Source organism: Ischnura elegans, chromosome 8 (assembly GCF_921293095.1).
Source record: "Ischnura elegans chromosome 8, ioIscEleg1.1, whole genome shotgun sequence".
Taxonomy (NCBI): domain Eukaryota; kingdom Metazoa; phylum Arthropoda; class Insecta; order Odonata; family Coenagrionidae; genus Ischnura; species Ischnura elegans.
In genome coordinates, this window is record NC_060253.1 from 115,447,459 (window position 1) to 115,472,579 (window position 25,121).

Consider the following 25,121-nt stretch of genomic DNA (forward strand, 5'->3'; position numbering starts at 1 on the left):
TTGATTAAAAATTTATGGAAATTCACCATTGAAACACTTGTCGCCGGGTATTTTGAGTTATGTACAGGAATCTTTTGTGCTCATTTGGAGTAGTGCTTAATGAATGATGAAATGTAATATTAATTATTTCATGGCTCTATTGCACTTTTTCAATCAGTTAGCCGCTCAATAAATAAGTGTCATGATTTGTGTAATTAACCTACTTTGTTATGTCAACCCATTCCTTTTTTGTCTGAAAATTTTCGCAGCTTCTTTTATCTATCGGGTAAGTTCTTTTCGGGATGTGCTGCGTTGGTAACATTTTCTGCTCGACGTTTAAATTTTCTCTTGAAAACGCTCTCAGTAGGAGTGAAACTGCGAGCAGTAAATGTTACCAACGCAGCACATCCCGGAAGTAATTTACCAGATAAATCCATTCCATTATTGATTTTCGAACCTGTCATGGTTCTTAATGACGAATGGAGCAATTTATGTTGGATATTTAAACTATTTCACAATATTAAGTTACGCTTTTAAAATTGTAAATAACGTTGTAAATGCATATTGTTTATAAGTTTCATAACAAGTAAATGTATATACATTTGCGGAAGCATTACGAACTTTCATTCCGAATTTGTCGCAGTCCTTGTAAAATCTTGCCAGAATAGTCGACAAATGTATAATTCTCCCTTCTATTCCTTTCAAATTTGACTACACCCCACCTCCTTCATGACAGTCGACATTTGGCCTTAGTGCATGATATCTAGAATTTCTGGTGTCAGGTTTAGCATTGCAGTTAAGGAAACGATCCCGCCAAACTTTTTCTTGCACTACTTCATTGGTGAGTGTTGACCATGATAACCAATTTTTTTCCCATTTTGGTTGGCACGTTAACTTCCTGATGTTATCTTTCAATGCTTCTCTCGTATTTCCCGAAACCTTTCTCGTTCGGACTCATTGTTTTAGCTGAGCACTCAGTGTATGTTGTCACTATTTTAGTACTTAATGTCCAATCCTCTTGTCATATTTGTGTATTACGTACATATACACACCTCAGATTGTCTTCACGTACCGAAATAGTTCATTCACTAGGATTATTACACCCCAACCACCGCCGATAGACACCAGGCATCAAATTTCTTTACCGCATCATGAATGGGTCCTTCAGATCTATATCCTAACATTCTTTTCACTACGCATTCCAGCTCGCAAAACCCGCAATACTGAAGCTCTACATCAGCCCAATTTCCGTCTGGCAATATCTAATAGATCCCTCTTTTACCGCTTACCTTCTATTTTCAATTCAATCGCCAATACTTCTTCTTCTCTTGACATCTTTGCCTCCGCACCAATTTTAATAACAAATTCAAAAGACTATCTTTTTGACACCGACCTTTTGTATGAATTGTATATATTGAAAATGATTGTTATTTATGATATTATTTTTGTACATGTTTGTTAATTATATTTACATAATTTATTTTGTTTATAAACCCAAAGTAAAGGCCTTAGTGTTGTTTTTGGTGTGATATAAATAAATAAATAGGGTTGGAATATGCGGGACATGATTGAAAAAGGCCGTGGACAAAGGTGCTGTGGTAGATGAAAAAAACCGGAAATCGGAGGGTAAAAATGCAGCTTCTTAAAATCACTCACTCACTCTTCCTCTGCTAAATTTCGTTTCGCTCTAGTGAGTAACAACTGGCTTTGCGTGCGGCACCAGCCATTGGTATCTGGAACTGGTGACTGGTTTTACTTCTTTCTTTGTGGTATAATTATTTTACGATTCTTCCATCACTTACCTTGTGATTTGAGCAGTTATTCGCACTTACAAGGCGATATCGTAAAAGTTATGCGCGGGAATCAAGTGGCGAAGTCATTTTCTGAAAGTACAGAGGAATTGTTGAGAATGCGTCTCGGCTTTCTTCCCTATTGGCCATGCGGCTTGTAGGGGAGATGGCAAGGCTCAAAGGGTATGTGGTCGACTGTTTTCCTGGTGTGAGAAGGTCTTGAGAGGATCATTGAAAGAATGGAGACCAAGGAGAAGACTAGTGGTGGCAATGGCGAAGTGGTGGTCATTCACGTTGGGACAAAAGGGCTAGAACAAGTGACCATGTGGTGGGGTGGGTATGGGATATGTGCACCGTTGCTAGAACGGCTTTCTGTTCAGCAAAAATAATCATAAGTGGGAATCTGAGAAGGCGAGATGTGCCGGATAGAACTATAGATTACATCTACATAATAGCCTGCGAGCCACCTCTAGGGTGTTTGGCAGGGGGTGATCAATCGCCAGCATGCAGCATGAAATTGGACTTCCACAGGCACACCACATAGTCCAAAAGCGTCACGCATACTAACAAATTATGCTACTATATGCTGTTAGAAATAATAATAAAATTAAGAAACATGCATTATGTTTTACATAGGTTAGTAGGCTACACTACATTTCATCTAATCTATTTACGAGTTCTATTGCTGCCGTTATAATCTCTTATCGATCGTGGAAAAAATGACATTCGGAATCTGTCTGTTCTGCAATCTATCTCTCTTATTTTATTTATATGATCTGATCTTCCGAAGTATGTTGGCGGCCGTAAGATATGTCTAACTTTGATAGAAAAGACATTGCTCTTAAATTAATCTAAAAGGTTTAGTCTATTTTTCAATCTACGGTCCGACAGAGATTCCCATCCGAGTTTATCTAAGAGGTCAGTTACACTAACAAGACTATCGTAACGACCTTTCACATACCTGGCACCTCTTCTTTGCACGCGTTCTAACTCTGTTATTAAGCCTTTTTCATGAGGGTCCCAAACACTGGCAGCGTATTCCAAATGTGGTCTAACGAGGGAAAAGTAGCTAATTTCTCTCACTTTGTCGTCGCACTTTCCTTATATTCTTTTAACAAAACCCATTTTACGATTAGCCTGACCGGTTATTTCTCGAATATGTATATTCCACGATAGATCATTATTGAGTCTAACGCCTAGATATTTCACGGATTCAACTGCATTTAATTGGGTGCCTCGAATGATATAGTTACGCTCTAGGGAGTTATTCTTCTTCCAGAAATTCATTACGACGCATTTTTCCAAATTTAATGCTAACTGCCATGCATCGCTCCACGCTTGGATAGCAGCAAGTCTATTGGTTAGTTCATCTCTATCTTTGCTGGAACGGATTTCTCCGTGAACTACAGCATCGTCTGCAAATAATCGTATCTTACTTTGTACTATTTTACCATGTCGTTTATATAAAGAAGGAATAGGAGTGGGCCTATGACACTACCCTGAGGGACGGCAGAAGTGACTTTAACCTCGTTGGAGACTTCACCGTTAAATTCTACTCTTTGCACGCGGTCGCTCAAAAGTTCTCTTATCAAGGAAATAACATATTCATCTATGCCGTAAGATTTCAGTTTTATTTTTAACTTTCCGTGGGGTACTTTATCAAATGCTTTTTTGAAATCAAGAAAAATCGCGTCTACTGGAATGTTGTCTTCTCCGGAGACTGAAATATCGTGGGCGAAAAGCGCTAACTGGGTTTCGCATGATCTACTTTTACTGAATCCATGTTGAATTCTCATGAACAAGTTATGCGCGTCTAGGTGTTTCATTACTGATGTGATTTTGGTGTGATATAAATAAATAAATAGGGTAGGAATTTTCGTTTAATTGTATTCAAAGGCTTTGGACGGATCAAGAAACCTCCTGAAGGGAATTCAAGAGTTGTCCATTTCAATCGCCCAGGCACCTTTTCATGGCAGTAATGGTTTGGAGAAAGGGCAAGCAGCTCTGATGTAGTGCACAGAGGAATCCCACAGATTAAGGGATGCCATCGATCCTCAGTCTTCCAAAAAGTATGATGTGTATACTGATGTATTTCGCTACCAGGATGAAATTTGCAATGAAGAGCCTTAACAGGATAGTGGTCGCTCAGAAGCTGAGGAAGATATTGAGCCTGATCATGTGACGTCTGTTGAGGGACATCTTTCTGTGCAGAAAATGGCTTACTTCAACCCACATATGACTTCGACACCCGCAACTTTCAGTGGTCAAGCTCATCCTGAAGTGTAAGTGGTCGCGTGTCAGCAACCTTCACCCACTTATCAATGGTTCAATTCCCTCCACTTACCAATTCCTGGACCACCAGCCACTGCTCCGCTGTTCCCGCAGACTAAGTTCTTGAGAAAGGTCCTGGTAGGCAATGTCAGAATAGTCAAGTAAAGGTATAATTAAAGTAGATATAATTGCGCTTTAAGAGATGTAGGGATGACATATTTAAATTTCAATAGGGGATAAAGTGATTGATTAACAGATTTAGTGATTTGATTTACATGTGATGCCCAAGAGAGATTCTGATCAATAATTAATCCTAAGTTCCTGACTTCATCGCTAAAAGAAATCGTTGGCGATACGTAAATTTGGCAGTTCATCCCTCTACATTCTCGCTAATATTCTTGGGTAACCAATTAGTATTGCTTGGGATTTATTTGGTTTTATGCATAGGATGGCATTATTGCATCATTCTTGGAGGTATTTTTTATTTTTATTTTATTTTCAAACCACCGGATACAGCTCTTATTGGCCATTTTACACCGGGGTGTTCTACAAAATGTAACAAGTAAACGTACACTAACAACCATGCCCTGGACCGTGGAAACCTACCCTGGCGGGACTCGAACCCGCGACCTCTTGTTTGGCAGGCGAGAACGTTATCTCGCCGCCAAAGAGGCCGACAAAGGTATGCAAAACCATCGTTAATAGACATCAAGCTATTGCATAAATTATTGACAATGGAATGCAAATAGATTTGTAGATCGTCTGCAAAGAGGTGATACTTGCAATTTAGTCGTGACGAGCAATCATTAATGTAAAGTGAGAATAGAGTGGACCGAGGATGGAGCCTTGTAGAGCCCACCTTCCTAGAGGAGCCTGGGCTCCTCTAGGAAGGTGGACCCAAGAGGATTCCAAATTATATGCAATTAGTTTCTGTTTCCGATCCGAGAGATAAGAAGTAATCCATTTAAAAACAGAAGGAGAAAAACCCATGCAGTGGATTTTAGCTGCAAGAATGTCTTTGTAAAGCGAGTCATAGGCTTTACTAAAGTCTAACAGAACGAGTGCTGTGATCTCTTTCTTGTCCATGGAGCTTCGCATATCATCCGTTATTTTAACTAAGGCAGTGGTGGAACCATGTCCGTGCCGAAAGCCAGATTGATAGTCATTGAGTATTTTATTTTGCTTGAGAAAGGTAGTGATTTGTTCGAAAACAAGTTTTTCTGGATCCTAAGAAATGATTGAAAGAAAATAAATTGAGCGAAAATTTAATCGATCCCGAGTGTTTCCCTTTTTTGGTATACGTTTAACAAGGGCAGATTTCCATTGAATGGGGAAATGATGTTGTGATAGTGACGAGTTGAAAATGTTGGTGTGGTATGGTAGAATTAATGGGAGTAATGATTTAATGAATTCAAGGGGAATATCATCTGAGCCTTGAGCTTTAGACTTGATGCATTTAAACGCAGAGTATAGGTACATTTGAGTCGCAGGTTTCCAAGTAAGCTTCTTAATATCTACATCTACATAATAGCCTGCGAGCCACCTCTAGGGTGCTTGGCAGGGGGTGACCAATCACAAACATGCAGCATGCAAGAGGACCGCCATATGCACGCCGCACGGTCATAGAAATGTCACGCATACCAGCAAAATATACTTGCATATTCGTAAAAAAAAACTTGCTAATGGTTAGTGATCCCTAGAGCAAATAGATTCAAGGTTAGAACTATGGAAAAAAAACATGCAATGAATCATCCTAGCGAGTGACACCGTTAATCCTATCAATTGAGACAACGTTGGTGTCCTTAATAGGTACTGCGAGGGAAGAATGACATTTTAAATCTCTCTGTTTTGCGCTCTATTTCTTTAATTTTCTTCTCACGATACCACTATAGTACGACGGTAAACGAAGGATAGGTATGATTCACGTCGACGATCGACGCTCCTGAAAAGATTCCCATCCTAACTCGTGTAACATACTGGAAACGCTGCACTTTTTGTCGTAACAACTCATCACAAATCTGGCCGCCCTGCGCTGTACTCGATTGATTACTTGAGTCAGATAGCTTATTTCTTTCACCCTTTTTGGGCATTTACCGAGAATTCTTTTTGCAAATCCCAGTTTACGGTTAGCTTTTCCGCATACTTCACGTATGTGTTTACCCTACGAAAGATCCCGGGTAATTGCTCAACTGGTAGAGCACCTGGCCGGAAACTAGGAGGTTCTGGGTTCGAGTCCCAGTCAGGCCGCATTTTTACCCTCTGATTTCTGGCTTTTTTCCATCTACCACAGCACCGTTGTCCTCGTCCTTTTTCCATTACATGTTCCTATCCCTTTCTTTCCTTACCTCTGAATTTATATGTATGGATGCACATGCGTTTCGGGGAACGCTGATCCCATTAAGAGGAAACGAACCATAGAGGTCATAAACATTTCAAATTCACATTCACACAATCGCCACAGGCGAATATACAATCATAATAACAAATACCACCGTGTACCTATATTAAACTGTCCATATAGTCATATCGTGGTGATAATAAATCGTGGTGAACATACTTTCTTTCTGTTATTGCGACCGGTCCGCTATTATAAGATTTCCATTGGCTGTTATATTTTTAATTACCAGTGGAAGTGCAGGGGAATGGAAATTTTAAACTTGTAAAATGTTATTTTCGGCTAATCTGGTTGCCCAGCGGAACCGTGGTGATGGAAAATCATTTTTCCTTGGAAGAAAATATTCGAGGCATATTTTCACGAAGCCTTCCCATAATGATAGATAAAAAGTTTACTGTGTTCGTTTGCGATAGTTTATGTTAACGAAACAACGATAATGACCGAATATTTCATCAAATATTAAGCATTGACTCTTATGGGATTATCAATGTTTTGGTCGACGTTGGCGTGGCTATCCTACCCAAGCACCCCCATTCCTGCCAAGGTGGTAAAGGAGTGGTACTTTCTATCACCTTGCATTCCTGCCACACTGCGCTCAACGGTCATAGACAGTGGTGCCCCCTCCAGTATATTCTTGAGTGTGTATCAGTTTGCCGTCAGTTCTTCAGAAGAAAGACAGATGGCGTCCAGTACACACACATTTTTTTCTGCAAGTGCCTTAAAGCCGTGAAGCTAATTTTTCGTAGAGTGCTTGACATAAGTGTACAGCTAATATTTCTATGAGCCGGCCTTCATGTCCATTGTGGAATAGCATATTACCTCCCTTGCGGCTTGCGTCCCACCGTGGGCACCTATTTCTGTAGTCAAGGCAATAGTTGGGTCCAACGCTGTGTGCGTCTCATCATCACTCATGGCGCCCTCATTTTCCTCATTTGTTATTTTACTCGATTGCTGTGCGAGTCGTGACTGTCCCGTTCAGTGCGCACCCGCTCATAGCGGAAACTTGCTCCAAAGTTATGTTTATTCTCGTCGCGGATTGTGTGGTACTGTTGCTTGCGCACGGCATGTTTGCATTTATGTGTGTTTCTCTTTCTTAGTGTTGGAAGTGTTTTCGTCTCGTATTATTTCTTGCATGTTCCCTTCTTTTCCCTTTGTATTCGGACGTTTCCTCCTCTCCATTTATTTGTTTCTGGGTCCCTATTTTACACCCTCGAGCGTCAAACGCCACTTCAATGTATTGGTTTCCATAAATGTTTGGCTTCCAAGACCCCACATCTAACTTTTAACGTTTGATATTTAAATATTGATGTTGTTTGGGATTTATTGATCTCAGGAGAGGGGGTATTGAAGGGGAGAAAGAAAAAAGTGAAAGTTGATAGAAGTAGTGAGCCAATAACAAACTGTGTCTGGAAGAAAATTGAGGATTTGGAAGAAAAAAACGTTCGACGCTACAAAGTTCATTTGGGGTCGCCATGATGTTTATTTTGGGTTATTTTGTCTTATTGGAGGTTGAGATTTCCGATTGTTTTGGGAAATTGGCCCAATATTTCCTTTTATAGCCCTAAATGGCGCGAGCATGACATTTTTGTGGGTAGAGCGCTTGGATCAAAGGATCCCGGGTTCAAGCGTAGCCACCTAGAGAGAAGGCCCGATGGCTTGCGTGTGACGTCTCTCATTGTAGTGCTACCGCCAGAGCAAGTAGCCGTGGTGCTGTCTGCCACGCTGGTTCAGTCACCGTAATGAAAAGAAATTTATGCTTATTTTACTCAGTCAATAAGAAAATAGTCTGCGGGTTGCTTACACGCATAAATAAGAATATTTTCAAACTGAAATGATTCTTAATATTGCGTCTAATCCACGTTTTTTATAACCTCATCGTTCTCCAGAAAATAGAAAATATTTTATAACTGATTCAATGACCTGCCAGGTTATCTTATGTTATGGAACTTAAGCAAGAAGTATTTATGCCGAAAATAAAATATTTGTTGTTAATTTTTTGCTTGAATGATTAAAGTCCTACCCTAGAGCCTGACGAAATAAGATTTTTTAATGATAATTGCCAGTGAAACATAAGGCCGTTGACACAACTGCTATTATTACTCTCGAACTAATCAAAATGCAAACAAAAATTATGTATAGTCCAGTCTCACTTACTAAAACGTACCCGTACCTGGCGCTTATTATATTTGTAATATATTTAGTATTTGAAATATTATTTGGGATGAGCAAAAGTCTTAATATCACTCCAGTAAACGTTTCCATCTAATAAAAAATCTGAAAGTCCTGCCAAATCACCAGCATAAATAATTGTATAGAAAAACATGATATCTCTTAAATTACACTTAAGATCTTACTTACTGTGCGTGAAGTCATCATCACAAGGAATTTTATACTTGCAGGAAAGAAAAAAAACACAGAAATAAAATATAGATCTTTCATATTTTCATTTGTCAATTACAATAATATCTGCTTTGTTTTCTTCTTACCCTTATCTAGTTAGGCGAAACAAATACTGTTAATCTCTTTTGAAGAAAAATTACGTAAAAGTGCATTGTTAGAAGCCATAATAACTATCTTCAATAGTTTCTTCGACGAATGTCTGCCGTCACATCATCCACTTACGAAAAACAAATCCACATCCACCATAGTTGTATATGTCACCTCTACCACTATGTCTTTGTTCGGTAACTGTGAAGAAATGGCACCTCCCTCCAATCTGGGCACCTTTAATTCAACACGAATCCTCACCATCTTCTCGTGCAAGGCCACAGATTTTTTTCCTATATCACTCGATGTGAAGTGAATCTCACACACCTAAAATTAATAAATAAGAAAATACCATTTAAATTACTTCCTGATTTCATTGCCGCATTCTGTAATTTCCATGAGAAATATATTTAATGACTAGGCCAGTAAATATAGGAGATGAATATATACCTCAATGATATTTTCTATTTTAAACTAGAGCATATAAGATAATTTGGAATGATGAAAGCCGCGCAACGTTTCGTTCCGGTTCATTGCACCACCCACGATTGCAAGAGAAAAACGCATATTTCCATTAACGGCGGTCCAGAGGCACAAATAAGCTATATAAGTTCCTGAGGAGACTCAATGAATTTCTCATAATTAAACGCTTTATGCATATACATAAGATGATATAACCTGGAAGCAAGAATTGCTAAAAATTTATGTGCTTTCCTCTGTAATATAAGGCACTACGCCAAAAATAAAATGACTATGGTAGCTTCATCGAAAAGACCCTATAGGGTCTTTTCGATGAAGCTATAGCTTTTCACATCTAAATTGCTAAAGTATAGATAAATAAGCATTTTTACTGAGTCTCCGACGAATAACACACCAAAGGGCAAACTAAGAAAAAATATTTTATCCTGTAAACTCGGCTGCTAATTCCCCATAACTCCTTCAACCACACGTTTACTGGACAAAATAATGCAAAAATGACAACTAAAATACAAGAATTTTCAAATGAAATGCCGCCACAACACTTTAAATCACCACTTCCAGTACTGGAGTCATTCATCAACATCCCCAAGCCACATCTGGTTACAAATTATCTCCAAATGATAACAGCGAGAAAGGATACATACCTACTGTTTTTCCTGGTGGTGAAATTATCTCTCTTGATCGCCCAATTCCACTTGGTCTTCAACTCAGGATCTTTTGGAAAGCTAAAAACTTGAACTTAGGGTCCATTCCGGGACTTTTCTTCGCATCCTGGCACTACACTCTTGGGAAGGTTTTTTTTTGTTAAAAATGCCTCACAAAAATGTTTCTGAAGCCGAGTGAATGAAATTCAAGAATAAAAGAAACTTCACTATCCTCAGAAACTCCAATTTTCACCAACTGACACCACAAAAATCCCAAAAATGTGGTTAAACGTAACGTAAATTCACACGTAAACAACATGGTCTCCAACAGCAGCCGGCAAAACACAGCACTACTCGTGCTGACGTCAGAGCCAAAATCGTCACTTGTGATCGGGCCTTCTCTCTAGGTGGCTATGGTTCAAACCCCCTCTGGGTGAAATCCCGTTCCAAGTGTGAGGTATGAAAAAGGAACGTACCCTGAATGCGTGAGCTCACCCCGAAAAAGCGCCCAAATCAACATTCTCGACAGATATATTGCGTATGAAGTCATTTCTCTCTAGGATTTCCTTTCTGGTGCCTTAGTCAGCCAATAGAACTTTCGATTAGAATGCCAGGTGTTGAATATACTAAGTATTATAGTTCTCTTTGAGAATGGAATGTCTTCAGATTTTTGCTCTTCCTTTCCGATCACTCTTCTTAGCTGTGGCTTTGGAATTCTACAGCTCTTTTTCTTTTAATCTTGTCTTCTAATCCCAACCTTTTCTTTTCCGATTGGCAAATAGGATAGCTGTTACTAACATTCATGTGCAGATTTATTTTTTTTAATTTTTGCTGTTCATTATATTGTCATTGTATGAGCGATTTATATTTTTCAACAAAACAAACTATTTTGATATTATTTCTTTCGCATGTTGAAAAAGTGAAAATATTTAATGTTTTTATCAGGGATTCTAGTTGAAGTTTCCGCAGTTAATATATGAAAGGAGTTGCCTCAAGGCCATTTACATTTTACAGTAAATGAATGCATTTTATTATTAAATTATACAATTATTAAAACTCTTCATGGCATTTCTTAGCGATTGAAAGAAGGTCTTCATAAGAAGTTAAGGCATACCTGTGTGTGGCTTTTTGGTATATAAAGCTTATAATCTCTTTCAAACTGAATTGGTTTGATGTGCTTTTTTGATTCCTATAATTTTTCAATGTCTGAATGGGACAAAGGGAAAGGCTTTTTTTCAAAATGTGAAGACCATGATTGTGAATGGCACCGTTTGATGTACCTAGTTGTTTTAATATTATTTAATGACTGAACATGTCATTATTCTATGCTAGGGAGAAATTTTCCGTGGTGAAAATGTTACTTATTAAATAAGACAGAATATAAAATGTTTTGATTTCTTCATTTCCTCATTTCTCTCCCCCTCCTCCTCTTACCTGGCTGATTCTCACGAATGGCTATTTTATGTGCGAAGACCATTCTACCCTAAGTCTATGGTTTTCATTGATCCCAAAGCCAATCTGACAGAGTAGTTGGCGTACAGCTGCCTTATGCAAAGCTTTTGGTGACATTCAAGTCCAGTATATATTTCTGTAGTTTGAGCTAGTGCAGATTTAGTGGTGTGTTTACTTTTTTTGGTTTTGCAGATACTAACTATGTGTGTATGTATGTAACGTGCGTTTTTGTCCTAGTGCTTCTACGAAACTTAATTTCATATATTTAGAATACTAATTCTCAGATGAGGTATAAAGAACCTCTCAGTGTATTGGTAGATATGCACATACATACATTCTGGGTGGAGATTACTCTGGTACGTAATATGTGTGCTTCTTTATTGGTTGCTCGTTATGTAATATTAGTAATTATTTTCCCTGATTATGATAATGAATATCAAGGTTTACGCATTAGTTATTTCTTTCATGATCAAAATGCCCCATATAATATTATAAGTGTTTGCTAAGTATGTGAAACAGTCTCACCAATCATTTTTTCCCCCTTTGTCTGTGGCCTCAGAAATTTTCTCTAAACCTAAGTAGGTCATGCCATCCTAATCATCCAACAGTACTGCCCTTGGAAGCTATTCTTAGTACTTCATGAAATTCGTAATTTTAGGGTCCTTCTAAAATTCTTTGGTTCTAATGGAACAGCATGTTCCTTTAATTTTAATTATAAATTTGCATATTGTTCTATTCGCTCAATTAGTTTTCACACAATTTCTTAAGCAAAGCCAGAGTACGGTTTTCAAAAACTCTCTTCCAAAAAGTAAGTGAAAATAAATTGTTTCTTTTCAAAGGAAATAATCTGTAGTAATGTAAGGTACATAATAATTCCTTTTCCAATGGCACCAAACATTGTGTTTGTTTACATTGTACATTTTCAAGTTTTTTCATGAATCACTTTTCAGACGTTGAAATATTAAGTGTAGTCATTAAGTTTTGCTGCCTAAATTGAATTTTATGTATGTATTATTGTATTTTTCTGTGACAGCTGGCTGGGAAAACATTTCCATCTGAAGAAGAGGCAATGATTTTGAAATCAAGATCAATTAGTAACGTGTTTGAAGAAATGTGGGATTAGTTTTTCAAAAACGAAAGTTCTTAAATTTCCTCAATCTCTTGTGTAAAAATAATGTATGGGGACAATGGCATCTTGGGTCAACCCCTCCACTTCTCTCTTGCCCACAAACCTTTTCTCTCTGTTAATACACGTGCCTGTCATACTTAGCAGGAAAGGCACTTGAATCTCTACATTGATTTCATTTTAATGTTCCAAATGTGGTTCTATTACGAGGATCATAATTTAATGAGATGGAAAAGGAAGTGCCCACTTCCAATGAAGCCCTGTCCATGGAATAACAAGTGATTTTTTAAGTGGTGCATAATACTCCTTTTCCACCCTGCAATTGCAATCCTGGACTTATTGCTAACAATTGGTAGCATTTCTATAGAATTAATAATAATCACTTGCTTTTCAAATGTACTTATTGCACATTTAAGAGGGAATTTCCTTGAAATAAATTTGTCTTTTCTCCATTAACGTTTGCTGTAGTTGAATGTAGAACTGCAAATTTTTGCTAATGCAATAATGAAAACGGCATTTTCCAGTAGGATTGAGGGCACATTAGCAGAGGATTTTTTGGAGAAACATTTTCTGGCACTGTCGTTACCTTATTAAAGTTTACCAGTGCTGAGCATGGGAGGGAATATGACAATACTCAATGGACCAAATGTTTTTTCTACTCCACTCAAATGTTTTTTCTTACTTTTTCACCACTTTTCTCCTGCAGTGGGGATACAGAAATTCTTCGATACTAGAAACATTTCTGTACATAAGCTCTAAGTGACGTTTATGATTGAATTTTTTCTCAGGGCAATACTTGTATATTTCACCACCGTTTACGTGGCAGGGTTAGAAATATTACACATACCGCTTTGCGCGCTTTAGCGCATGTTAGAGGCTCTCAACTGGTTGTGGCTTCTTGGAAGTCCTTTCTCCCTCGCGCTGCCATCCTTGATGGACTGCGAGGGCCTAATACCTAGTATCATGACCCTCAGTATAATTGCCATGGGAATTAAAGAACCTGGATAGCATAGTGCTCTGCGCATTGGCCTGGAAAGCCAAAGGTCCGTGGTTTGATTCCCGATCCAGGGAAAAAAATGTTTAAAACATTGTGTTAGCACCAGAAATTGGTAGTGTGTGTGGCAGTTTTTGACTTTTGACTCCTATTGGTCAAAAAAATAAATACTAATAAACTGTTGGGACAGTGCTTGGGCATATTTTTTGATCCTCTTGGGTAATACATAGTGTTGTTGTTGTGTGGGCGCAGGCGGCGTTCTGGAGAGGGGGGGAGCAGCGGTGGAGGGGGGATGAGCAGCAAGGGAGTGAAGCGGAGGGGGGGAGGCGGAAGCAGCGGTGGCAGCGAAGGGGGCGCTGCGACCCCCCATCTGCCGAGGGTGGGCTCCCAGCAGCAGGCATCGCCGTCCCTGCCGGTTGCACCTTCGCCGGCACTTGCCTCGTCCACGGCGTCCAACCACGGCTCCCAGGAGGAGGGCATGGGACTCAGCGGACCTGAGGAGGATGTGGTAAGAAGGCGTTCATTTTTATTCTTGCTATCAATTTAGTTTTCCACGTGATTCTCGGTGAAATTTGAAAATCAATATACAAAATAGATGAAAGTTTAGCGATTTTGGCTTACTGTCCCCTTGACAACCATCAGTATTGTTTAATGTAGTTTGACATTTCTTCTATCGATAAATTTTGCGATACCAGTGAAGCTTTAAATTATACACCTGAGTTTTTTAATTTATTGGATTTGCCTGGCATACCATCACACCGTTTACAACAAGTGCGATGGTGGTTGGCGTAACATTTGCGTTTACAACAAAGTTGGAATATGTATGTATAAGTGAACTCGCTGCGCTCCGCGCGCTCGTTAAGGGGCTCCGCCCCTTAAAAACCCCGGTTCCGGCTTCGCCGTCAACATTTGTGGTCGTTCGGAGGCTTTTGTAGCTCGAATAATCTCACCTCAGCTATTGGCCGGCTTCGCCGGCCAGGGGGTAGGGAGGCGCCCCACTCATTCCTCGGAACGGCTTCGCCGTTCCTCGTTTTGGGGCGACTTCGCCGCCTTGGAGTTGATGAGCCCCCCGCGGCTGCTCCGCTTAGTCCTCATTAATGCTCTCCTCCGCCGAGAGGGGTGCCCAGGGGGATTCGGGGGTTTTAATGTGTTTTGCATGCGGTCACCAATGAGGAACTTGCATGGGTCGTAGATTGCTCTAAAAACTATTTTGAATAAGTCAAATGGATACATTAGCTCGCAAAAATACCTTCAGTTTCTCCATTCAACATCAAAAGAAATAAAAAAATTGCATTTAAAATCGAGAAAATTTTCTCTGAGCCGACCACTGCGCGAAGACACCCGAGCGTTGCCGAGGCCAGGCGTGACGTCATAGGTGCCTAAACAACCGTAGGGAGTAGGGAAATACGCTGAGCGCATGGTGTAAAATTTGTTTTGAGGGAGTATTTAGCCGCTTATCGTCACTTTATTTTGTTCTATTATTCTTGGGCAAGTTTTCCTATTGCTATTGTGCCTAGATTATTACTTGGGATATTAATAATGCGGCATCGGGAGGATGAAGTACAAGCGTTTCACTTCGTATGTTTTAGTGATCAGAAAAATGGATGATAACGTTGCCACTTGTTCGAATAGTACACCTGAAATTCATCTACGTCTACATAATACCTCGCAAGCTGCCTAAAAGGCGTGTGGCATAAGGTGTTAGGACACCAGCCTTTTTTTAGGACACCAAAAATTGATGCCACGACCCTCATGGAATTTGTTAAGACAAATTATTGCTATACGTCGGCGGCAAATCGAGTTGTAAAAGAAACTTGTAATACTGGAGGATAACTATCGTAAGCTGTGCTGTTGGCATTAGAGTAAGCTGTGCTGTTGAATTTGGCAACGCCGGATTAACGGAGAAGGTAGTCCTATCCGTCCTACGGTACGAATTCATAGCAAAACAGTCTGCACACAATCCACATGTGAGATCGCGAATCGGTTCCGCTGCCAACACACACACGCAAGCTACAACCTATATCAATAATATTGGTAAATCCATAAACAATATACTAGCATATACCATAAAAATATAGTGGGAAATAGGCAAATACTCTTATCAAAAACTGGATGTCACTATCACATTCTTATATTCATCACGTACAACTTACAATAACAGGACTCGTTATGATGAAAACAACTATTTATTCACTGATTTAAACCCTTAAATTAGCCCACACAAGTGACACAGGTGACATTTCTCACCACTATTCGTTGAAATAATGGAATAAAAAACTTCACACACAGTTTTTATTTCAATAGCGTGATCGTGAAATGTCATATCTACGGTGAACAACGGAGATTAGCACGCCACTGACAATTTTTACACTACTGTTAGACATTTATCGATAGCGTAATATCACTTTTTACAATTCAATCACGATGGAACACTGATAACTCTTGGCCGATATTTTTCAACCTTGTCAAACTTTGTGCATTACAACCACTGGCACTGTGATTATTAGCAGTTGCTTAACGGGAGATGTCACAAAATTAATTGTTTGAGGCGTAACTTGGTGAAAGCGATTCATAATTAAATTAAGAAAGAAGAACTTTGTACTTTCACATTAATATTTAATCACGACCATGGTTTCAACGTTAGACGTCATCCTCAGGTATCCTCCATGGTACCTGAGGATGACGTCTAACGTTGAAACCATGGTCGTGAATAAATATTAATGTGAAAGTACAAAGTTCTTCTTTCTTAATTTAAGGGAGATGTCACGTTGAAAATAACACTATTTTGGCACAAAAATGTTCCTAGATGTCCCCAATCAGCGAGCAAAAGTTGCATTGACTGGAATTCACCCCATAATACAAGCACAGACAGTCCTAAACGACGAATTCTCCGGTACCTACGAATAAACGGATGAAGTTATTGTATATAAAAGCTAAGCGGACATTAGTAAACATCAAAATCGTTCTAATTACATACTTAAACGATATGCCGTCGATAATATCAACTTACAATTAACGTATCCCCCCTCCAACGGCCGTGGCTCAGACTCCTACAACGATGTTATTTAGGTATTATCAAATTTTTGGTTTAACTGCTCCAGTTTTATATTTTATGCCCTTACTCAGATATTAATATTATAAATAATGCAAAATGCGAGGGCTTCCAAGCCTCTATCGTCGTATATTTATCTTTAAATATAAAATAATCAACACGTCTAACAAACGAAGCTCTCACAACTGCTGGCAACTATTACAAACAATCACAACAATAGCTTCGCGTGATGTTTAGGCACCTTTGACGTCATCGAGGCTTCGTCGGCAGTGGCTTGGGGGGTGAGGGAGTTTTTCCCGCGCTTTAAAATTCGTTATATTTATCATTAAATATCTCGCGAACGAAAACTCAGATTTACATGCGGTTTTCTTTGTTGTATTCAGAAAATAATTTTCTGTCCGCTTATGAAATAAAAAAAATTCATGCAAGTTCCCCATTGTCCAGAGTGATCACGTAGCGATGATTGTAAAGGGTAGTGCAATGCGGAGTAATAGTAGCGACAAGTACCCATAAAAGAAGTCTTAATGGCAAGTTTTTCATTTTTTTTCGGGGGGTTCCAACGGAATACCGGGGGTTTTATACTTGTGTTAAACCAGTGGACATAAATCGTTCTCATAAATTCCGTGCCGATAAGTCCTAGGGGTCCGGAACAGTGGTATGACGATTCTTTTACCTGGAGAGGCGATTTATTACAAATTTTTGGGAGGTTTCACGGGGTTATCGGGGGTTTTAATAAGTGGTAGGGTACCCCGGTTAAATTGTGACGAAAATTATTCGGAAAGGCGACTTTAAAATTTTTTTATTTTTTTTTCGGCGATGTTCCAAGGGGTTTTCTGGTATTTTTTCCCGTATGGTTTACGGTGGCTCGCCCTCACAAAATATTCCGGATCTAGAGCTCAGAGGGGACGGGTAGTGCGGCGTAATGTTTGCGAGAAGTTCCCAAATAGGAGACTTAATGGCAGATTTTACATTTGGGGGAATTTCAGGGGGATTCCGGGGGTTTATATGTGTGTACTCCCTGCGGTCACCATCCGTCCACAGAAATTCCGTTGGGGGCGGTGGAATAGTCAGGAAAAGATCCATAAAGGTAGACTTATGTGAAAAAATTTATTTTTTTGGGGGTGTATGTGGGTTTACTGGGGGTTTATAGGTTTGTACTGCCAGGGGTCATCAATCGACCACATCAATCCCGTAGCGATGAGTGGCAAAGCTTGGGAAAGCGGCGAAATTGTGACGAAAAATACCCGAAAAGGCTACTTATATGAAAATTTGAAATTTTTAGGGGGTTTCGGGGGGTTTAAAAATGACGATATTATATGGTCATATTCATTTACCTAACAGAAGTGTGCCCTATGACATCCATATTTCGAAAGTAGTACAATAAAAAGCAAACCAATACCCGAAAAAAGTTGGTAGTGCCAGCCATTTTTATTTTTTCGCGGTTAAATACATTAAATTATTTATTACATGTTTATGTTTTCTAAAAGATAATGCATAGCTGTATATAACTACAAAGTTTGAAAGAAATCGGTCAGGTTAAAATTGACAGAATCCTGTGTTAATCTTTTGGAAATCGTCATTTTCGGTGATTTTCGGAATATTTTAATTTTTTTCCTCGCCTGTAGGCGGCTTCGCCGCCCAGGGGTTATCGTCGCCCTCCCCACTCGTAAGACACCCGTTCGGCTGCTCCACGTGTCGGGGCGGATTTGCCGCCCGAGGGTTCTCGGAGTTTTTCCGCGCCTCTGACTCCTCGGAGTGCGTCCGTCGTTCCTGGAGCGGGGGGAGCTTCGCCGCCAGGGTTTTCACTCCTCATCAAGCAATGCGTACTACCGGCTATCCCCTATCGTTTACGAAGGCTGTCGGGGGATAATGTTGCAGAATGTAGACGCATGCTAGCCGTGATTGTGGCATTTTAGCTTATGACGATGTTTTTAAGGCGGTCCTGGGGGTTTCCAGGGGTTTATGTGAGTGTACTGACTACGGTCACAATCATCCTAAGGAATTCCTTAGCGATGAGTCATAGGAGAACGGAATTACTGCTAAAATATGCGAAAACAACAAAGAAACATGCTATTTACGGAGAAAAATAATTTTTTCGCCGGTCTTCTAGGGAGCCACGTGAAATTTCGAGGGGTTTTCCTGCATAACATTTGTTTGCCTCACTACAATAAAAATTCCAGCGCTCTAGCTTTAGGGGAACAATGAATTTTGCCCTATTACTCACATATAGATTACAAATTCTGTGTTCTCCACATAGCGGTGTATAGGCGCTGTAATAAGGCATTACTCACGCGAATTTCGTGGCCGTACCTTATGAGGAAGTGGTTTTAAAAAATCGCGTTTAGCTGTCCATGCGCCAGGACTAACGAAATCCTTCTACTATTTCGTTAAGAAATGTACATTTAAAAATTTGAAGTTTTATTGCGGGTGTTTAAATGGGCATGGATAATTGAACATGACGGTTAAATATAGCCGACACAATTCCCATTCCGAATCAATAGAAACGATGCAACTGGGATGAATGGTACACGAAATATGCGACTTAATAAGTAATTTTTATTTTTTTGGGGGGGTCACAGGGGGTTTTCGGGGGACTTAAAGTGCTCTTCCCGTATAACGCAGCATCGTTTACCTTCGATAAAAATTTCGGCGGTTTTTCGACGGTGTCACCCGTTAAAATAAAATATTCTGCGTTCATCGGGTAGCGGCCCGTAGGGGCACGAGATAGACGTCACTCACGTTAATTTGGTGTCCGTGGGTCGTCGGGAAGTGGCAAAAAAAATTCCGAAAAATTTAAAATCGTGTGTTGAGGGAATGCAAACTTCACGGCGGATGTGTTGTAAGTTACCAAACGTTGTAGGAGTCGCAATTTCAATGGAAATACATAATCGTTAATTACTCTAAATTCGTTCGTCTTATGGATACATGAAGATAGCCAAAAAATTGAATGAAAAATCTAGTATCTTGCATTTAAAGGAATTTTTCCTACGATTATTGCAAAGTGGTGAAAAAAATTCCGAAATTCGGCCCATAAGAAAAGCATTGGAAATTTTAAAAAGTAAAAAAAATACTTTAAATCAAAATATATGAAAAACAACCACACCAAAAAATCAACCAAAAAATCTAGTATCTCATACGTTAAGGACTTATTCCTACAACTATTTAAAGTTGGTTTTAAAAAAATCCAAAGATAGGCCCATAAGAAAAGCATTGGAAATTTTAAAAAAATATAAAAAATACTTATAAACAGAATATGGCAAAATGTTTCACATCAAAAAATCGGCCGAAAAATCTAGTTTCCGTCAGTGAAATTTCATGTTCCTGTGACATTTGCAAGTAGGCAAGGAATGGAAAAAGTTTTAGTCCCATAAGGCTCCAATGTTAATTCGGATCGATATATCTCGAAAACCGATCGACTTTTTCGAGTTTTCGGACTTTTCCCCCTGATGAATATTTTTTCTCCACAACCGGTAAAAATTTCGTCTTCCCAGCACGTCCAGAAGTGGTTGGGAATTTGTATACGTGAATGAGTGGTCAGTGGTCAGTGAGCTATCTGTCACACATCGGGTTGTATATAATATAGATGAATATATTTCAAATTCACATGCTGCAGGCAGGGGATCGCTCGCATTCGAAAATTAACGTAATCATTTGAAATACGGTTATCGTTTACGTAAGTACGGATTTACGTAAGTCGAGACACACGTAACTCGGGGGATGCGTGTATTGGTTTTTAAAACATAAATCGCAAGGACGGAAGAATAATTATACAGATTTTTGTTTTGTGACAAGCTTATTGACGTTAAGTGGAATTGTTCCTGAGTCACTATTACAAGCAATCACCTCCATATGAGGTGTCTTCTTAGCAGAAGAAATGCTGGTTGGAGTAGAGAGAGTGGATAATTCACTATCCAGGGAGAAGAGGATTTTTAGAGTACCTATGTGTCGAGATGTGACGTCGAAATCACAGCTGGGCGCGACATCAATCCACAGGCTTTTTGTTGCCTGAGGTTTTTGGGATGATCGGCGTATTGGCGTTACACGACATGACGAATCTCGTTGACACTGCACCTCTTTTCTCCCTCTCTCTGGGTGCTCTGCTCTCCTTTGCTTGCCGGCCTACAGATACAGCTTCATATGGGACTTCCTCCTCCTTGCACTACCACCAACATATCACCCAGACGCCTTGTGCCGGGGCCGTTTTATGCCTTTGTTCACGTGACACAATACCCAAATGACTTGCAAAACCCTAGTGTAGTTGAGAGTAAGGCCGCTTTTCTAACGCTTTGCCCGTGCAAATATGAACTGGCAAAAGCTCGAGACAGGGAACGTCCGAAGCGAAAAAAATAGAATAACAAAAACAAAACAGTACATGTTCAGGTCATACCCTCACATAATATATATAAACCTAATAACAGATAGAAATTGAAATAAAGAGACAAAGACATAAACACAGGACGATGACACAGTGTGGCATGGAGATGGAATGAAGGCCGAAAACACAAAGGAAAATTTCACCTGAACCGGGAATCAAACCACGGACCTTCTGCTTTCCGGGCAGATGCTCAGACCACCAAGCTATCCAGGCTAATCTTATCTCCAATGTTTTCGGCAGGGGTTTATGCAACCAATTCCCCCGAGATGTAACCCAATGAGTTGGCCAAGAGATGGCTCTGCGCGTAGGTCCCGCCACGAAGGAAGAATTCAACGCTCACACAAGAAGAAATGGAATTAAAGATGGTCACAATCATACAAACAGTACACATGGCACATGCGTTTCAGGGAACGCTGATGCGAACAAGAAGAAACTAACCATAGAGGTTACAAACATTTCAATTCACGTTCACACAAGTTGCCACAGGCAAATATAAAAGTATAATAACAGACAGAAATCAAAACAAAGAAACAGAAACATAAACATAGGACGATTACACAAAGTGGCGTGGAGATAGAATGAAGGCCAAAAAAACATGGAAAAATTTCACCTGAACTGGGGATCAAACCACGGACCTTCTGCTTTCCAGGCAGATGCTCAGCTACATCATTCGCCGCAAAAAAATACCCTGATGATAATGAAAAGAATGAAATAATTACACTTAACCAAAAAATACGGATGATTTGAATGTGATGTTTTTCCCCCTACAAAATAGTACAAGTTTCAAGAAAATACAACATGAATTCTTTGGGCCACTGTTAACTTGTGCCCCCCGATAAAGTTTCTGAAGTTCTTTGGTAAGTTCATTAACATTTGCTTTCTTAGCACTTCTTAAAATAAGTTGCGAGGACAAGTTGCACTGTGGACTGGGACAATAGAGCTTCTACCTTCTGAGTGAGGGAAGTGATTGGTCGTTTGACCGAAACAGATGATGGTAGGGTTGCTTATTGTGATGTTCTTAAAGTTTCTATTGAAGCCAGAACAGTAGAAACTGGCTTTAGCATAACAGTTCGGACCAGTTGATCCAAGGCACCGGGAGATAACTCCTCCCGCACTGGCCGTGTCCCACAAGGGTCAGTCCTTATTTTTGAAGTTTTCGAATGTCTTTTGGGACGCCCCCCAGTTTTGTTCCATTTGGTGAGAAAATTATTTTTGCAGTCAGATACCTGGAGAACATGCTGCATCATACTTTTAAAGTTTAATATTTGTTATTTTTGTGTGTTTTTTGGACATAACTGAAGATGGATGTCACTCTCGGATTATTCTATCACTTTTTTGTCTTCTACAATGACTCATTAGACATTTGCAGAGTATCACCTCAAATTTCTTTCATTTCTGTCCTCTGGTTCCCGAGATATCGTACCAAGAGCAAGCACACGCCACCCCAGTCACACAATTTAACAGAGTAGCGTGCAGGTTGCATACTCTCAATATTTGTTGATCATTCTCACTCATCATAAAAGCAATTAATTCTTTAGATAAACATTAAACTTCGTCAGTATAACCTTGAATGCTATATTTATCTCTGTTTATTGCCAAAACTGGCTTAGTAACAGTGGTTTATTCTCCATATCTTAATCTTATATCAAAGTTCTTCTATCTAAATTCCGCCAGAATGATCGCAGAATCTTTAACTTTGGGGCCCGAGCAGTGGTGATTAATTATGTCCGATTAGCAGAAATTTCTGGCCTGAGCCCCTGACGTATGCCAGAAGCTATCCCGCACAGGGCATATTTGATATCTTTCATATCAGCCCTTTGGATCCTGAGATATCTATTGATGTTTTGTACAACCTAGAAAACTAGATTTTTGTAAATGAGGTATAAGTGTTTAGATTCCTTATTTAATGAAATAAAAAAGATGAAAGAAAGTATGCATATCTTAATTTGTAAAACGAACAGATATTTTTTATTTGAACAACTATTACAGTACATTTAAAATTTTTATTAGCAAATCAATTTCCACAATTACCCAATATCATAGGATAACATTTTTCCTATCACAACCATGGAGATGGGTCATAACTTACCCTGATTACCCTTAGTTTGTTAGTTTTTGCGAAATCGTATGACAAATTAAGGGTGTTGGTATTTAGGTGCCTCTCGCTAACTAATTATTTAAAATTTTTCGAAAATCCTTTTTTAGCCTGTCCTTGTGTACCTGAGGGTCATCAAAATCCGGTTGACGATTTTGAAATTTCAAAAAGAAAAAAAAAATGTTTTTTTGGCACAGCCTAATGTACCGGTGACAGCTGAGCAGTGTACTTTACAACATCAGGTCGCTTGAGTGGTTCCACTGCTGTTTCCTTGAAGAATGAATGAGTCATTAAATGATTTGTTTGGCAAGTGTTCAAACCGGTCTGGGAAAATAATAAATGGAACTGGAAGTCAGGGAAATAAGATGGTGTGATCAGAGGAAAAACTTGAAGGGAGTGGAAAAAATACATAAAAGGTGGTTTAATGCATTCATGGAGCATTGTTGTATTCATCCATGCACTCATGAGTGGCAAAGTGGGCATTTTGTTGCCATTGTTGGCTGGGCAGCATGGGTTAGCTTGGCACCACTTGACTTTACGTCACAGAATACTTTTTCCCTCTGGGTGAGAAAGACACTATCCGTGAACTTATTGCAGTGCATTGGAGATCATGCAGTTTCAAAAATTTGCTAGGGGATTACTCTTGTGCTATCTGGAAAAGATATATTTCTCAGCTTCATGGGTATGATTATCTTTGAGCCTCGTCATGTTTCTAAGTTCAATAGTAATGATGAAATAAGAGAGAAATTTTGCCCATTGGATAGGTATAGGAATTCATTCCTCCCCCAAACAATAATGAACTCTTATAAATACTGGGTGAGTTCCGGAAGTAATGCAATTATTTTTTTCAAAATAAATTTATTGAACATATTTGCACAAACATTTTAAATTCTTCAAAGTACAAATTGTCCTTGGGCTTCTGCCATGACAGGTACATGCCGATGAGGGTTTCTTTGGGGACCTTGCCGTCATGACTGATTGTGTCTCTTCTATGGGCGAAAAATGGTTTCATGTCAGGGCTGTCTTAATCTGAAGTTATAGAAGTGTGCTGGGGTGACTTCTGCACTATTGGGGGTTGGGGCAACATTTGAACCTCGTGTTTAGGGAGGAAGTGGCAAACTTGTAGCCTGTTGTCGCAAAGCGTGTTGTCGAGATGGATTGGCCGGGTAGCAGAGATGTCTTCTCTCGCCCTGATGACCCTTTTTTGGAGTCTTTCCTGCACGTACATATTCATACAGCTTCATTCGCTGTCTGTCCTGGAGAAAAAAAATTCCTGATATACCACTACTCCTTCACAGTCTAAAAAGACAATGAGCTCTGATTTCACTTTTGATTTGCTCATTCTTGCCATTTTGGGCTTTTACCTCTTGCTGGTCCCTCTTAAAGGTCTTTAATCCCCTCAAACTTGTGAATAGGACAGAGCAGAGTCTCAGCAAGCCTCAAGAATAATTTTGTTTGTCTCCTCAAGAGATTTTTTCAGTGTACTACAAATTCAAACTTTGCTCAATTGCAGATTCCAATTTTTTGTGACATGGTCAGCATGCAGAGGTTTACAGACGTCCTGCCTCTTTCATAGCTTGGAGAGCACTGAAACTGGTGTTGTAGTAAAGTTTCACCGCACCCACTCCAAGTATATAGTTTGATCCCACTCTGACCAATAGAAGTGGTGCTGGAAATTCAATGGCATTACTTTTGGAATGCCATTACTGTACTAAGTCGGAAGTTGTCAAATTAAATCCATCGCGTAATTCTATTCTAATATTTTCTTTGTTAAGGGCTTACACCCTCTACCACTCACCAATTGAGGCAGCTTGCGGAGCAGTCCTGCATTTTTTCAGAAATCCTTATGTTTGACTGTTTGGCCACTGATATGAAAGGGATGTCCACAAAGTAAGAGTACTGAATTTTTCTATGGTATAGAAGGAAATAAGGAAATTTATTTTTTTTTAATAACACACGATTGAAGATATGAATGTTATTT

The 25,121-nt window shown here is 39.4% G+C and overlaps 1 protein-coding gene across 6 annotated transcripts in view; it reads left to right on the forward strand.

The window, feature by feature from the left end:
- The window catches only part of LOC124163549 (transmembrane and coiled-coil domains protein 2), a 410,710-nt gene that overhangs the window by 193,489 nt on the left and 192,100 nt on the right, over positions 1-25,121 (forward strand). For all 6 annotated transcript variants that reach the window (XM_046540530.1, XM_046540532.1, XM_046540528.1 and 3 more), the window contains one exon: positions 13,871-14,126. In XM_046540530.1, coding sequence (XP_046396486.1) covers positions 13,871-14,126 — 256 coding nt within the window. The remainder of the gene's footprint in view (positions 1-13,870; positions 14,127-25,121) is intronic.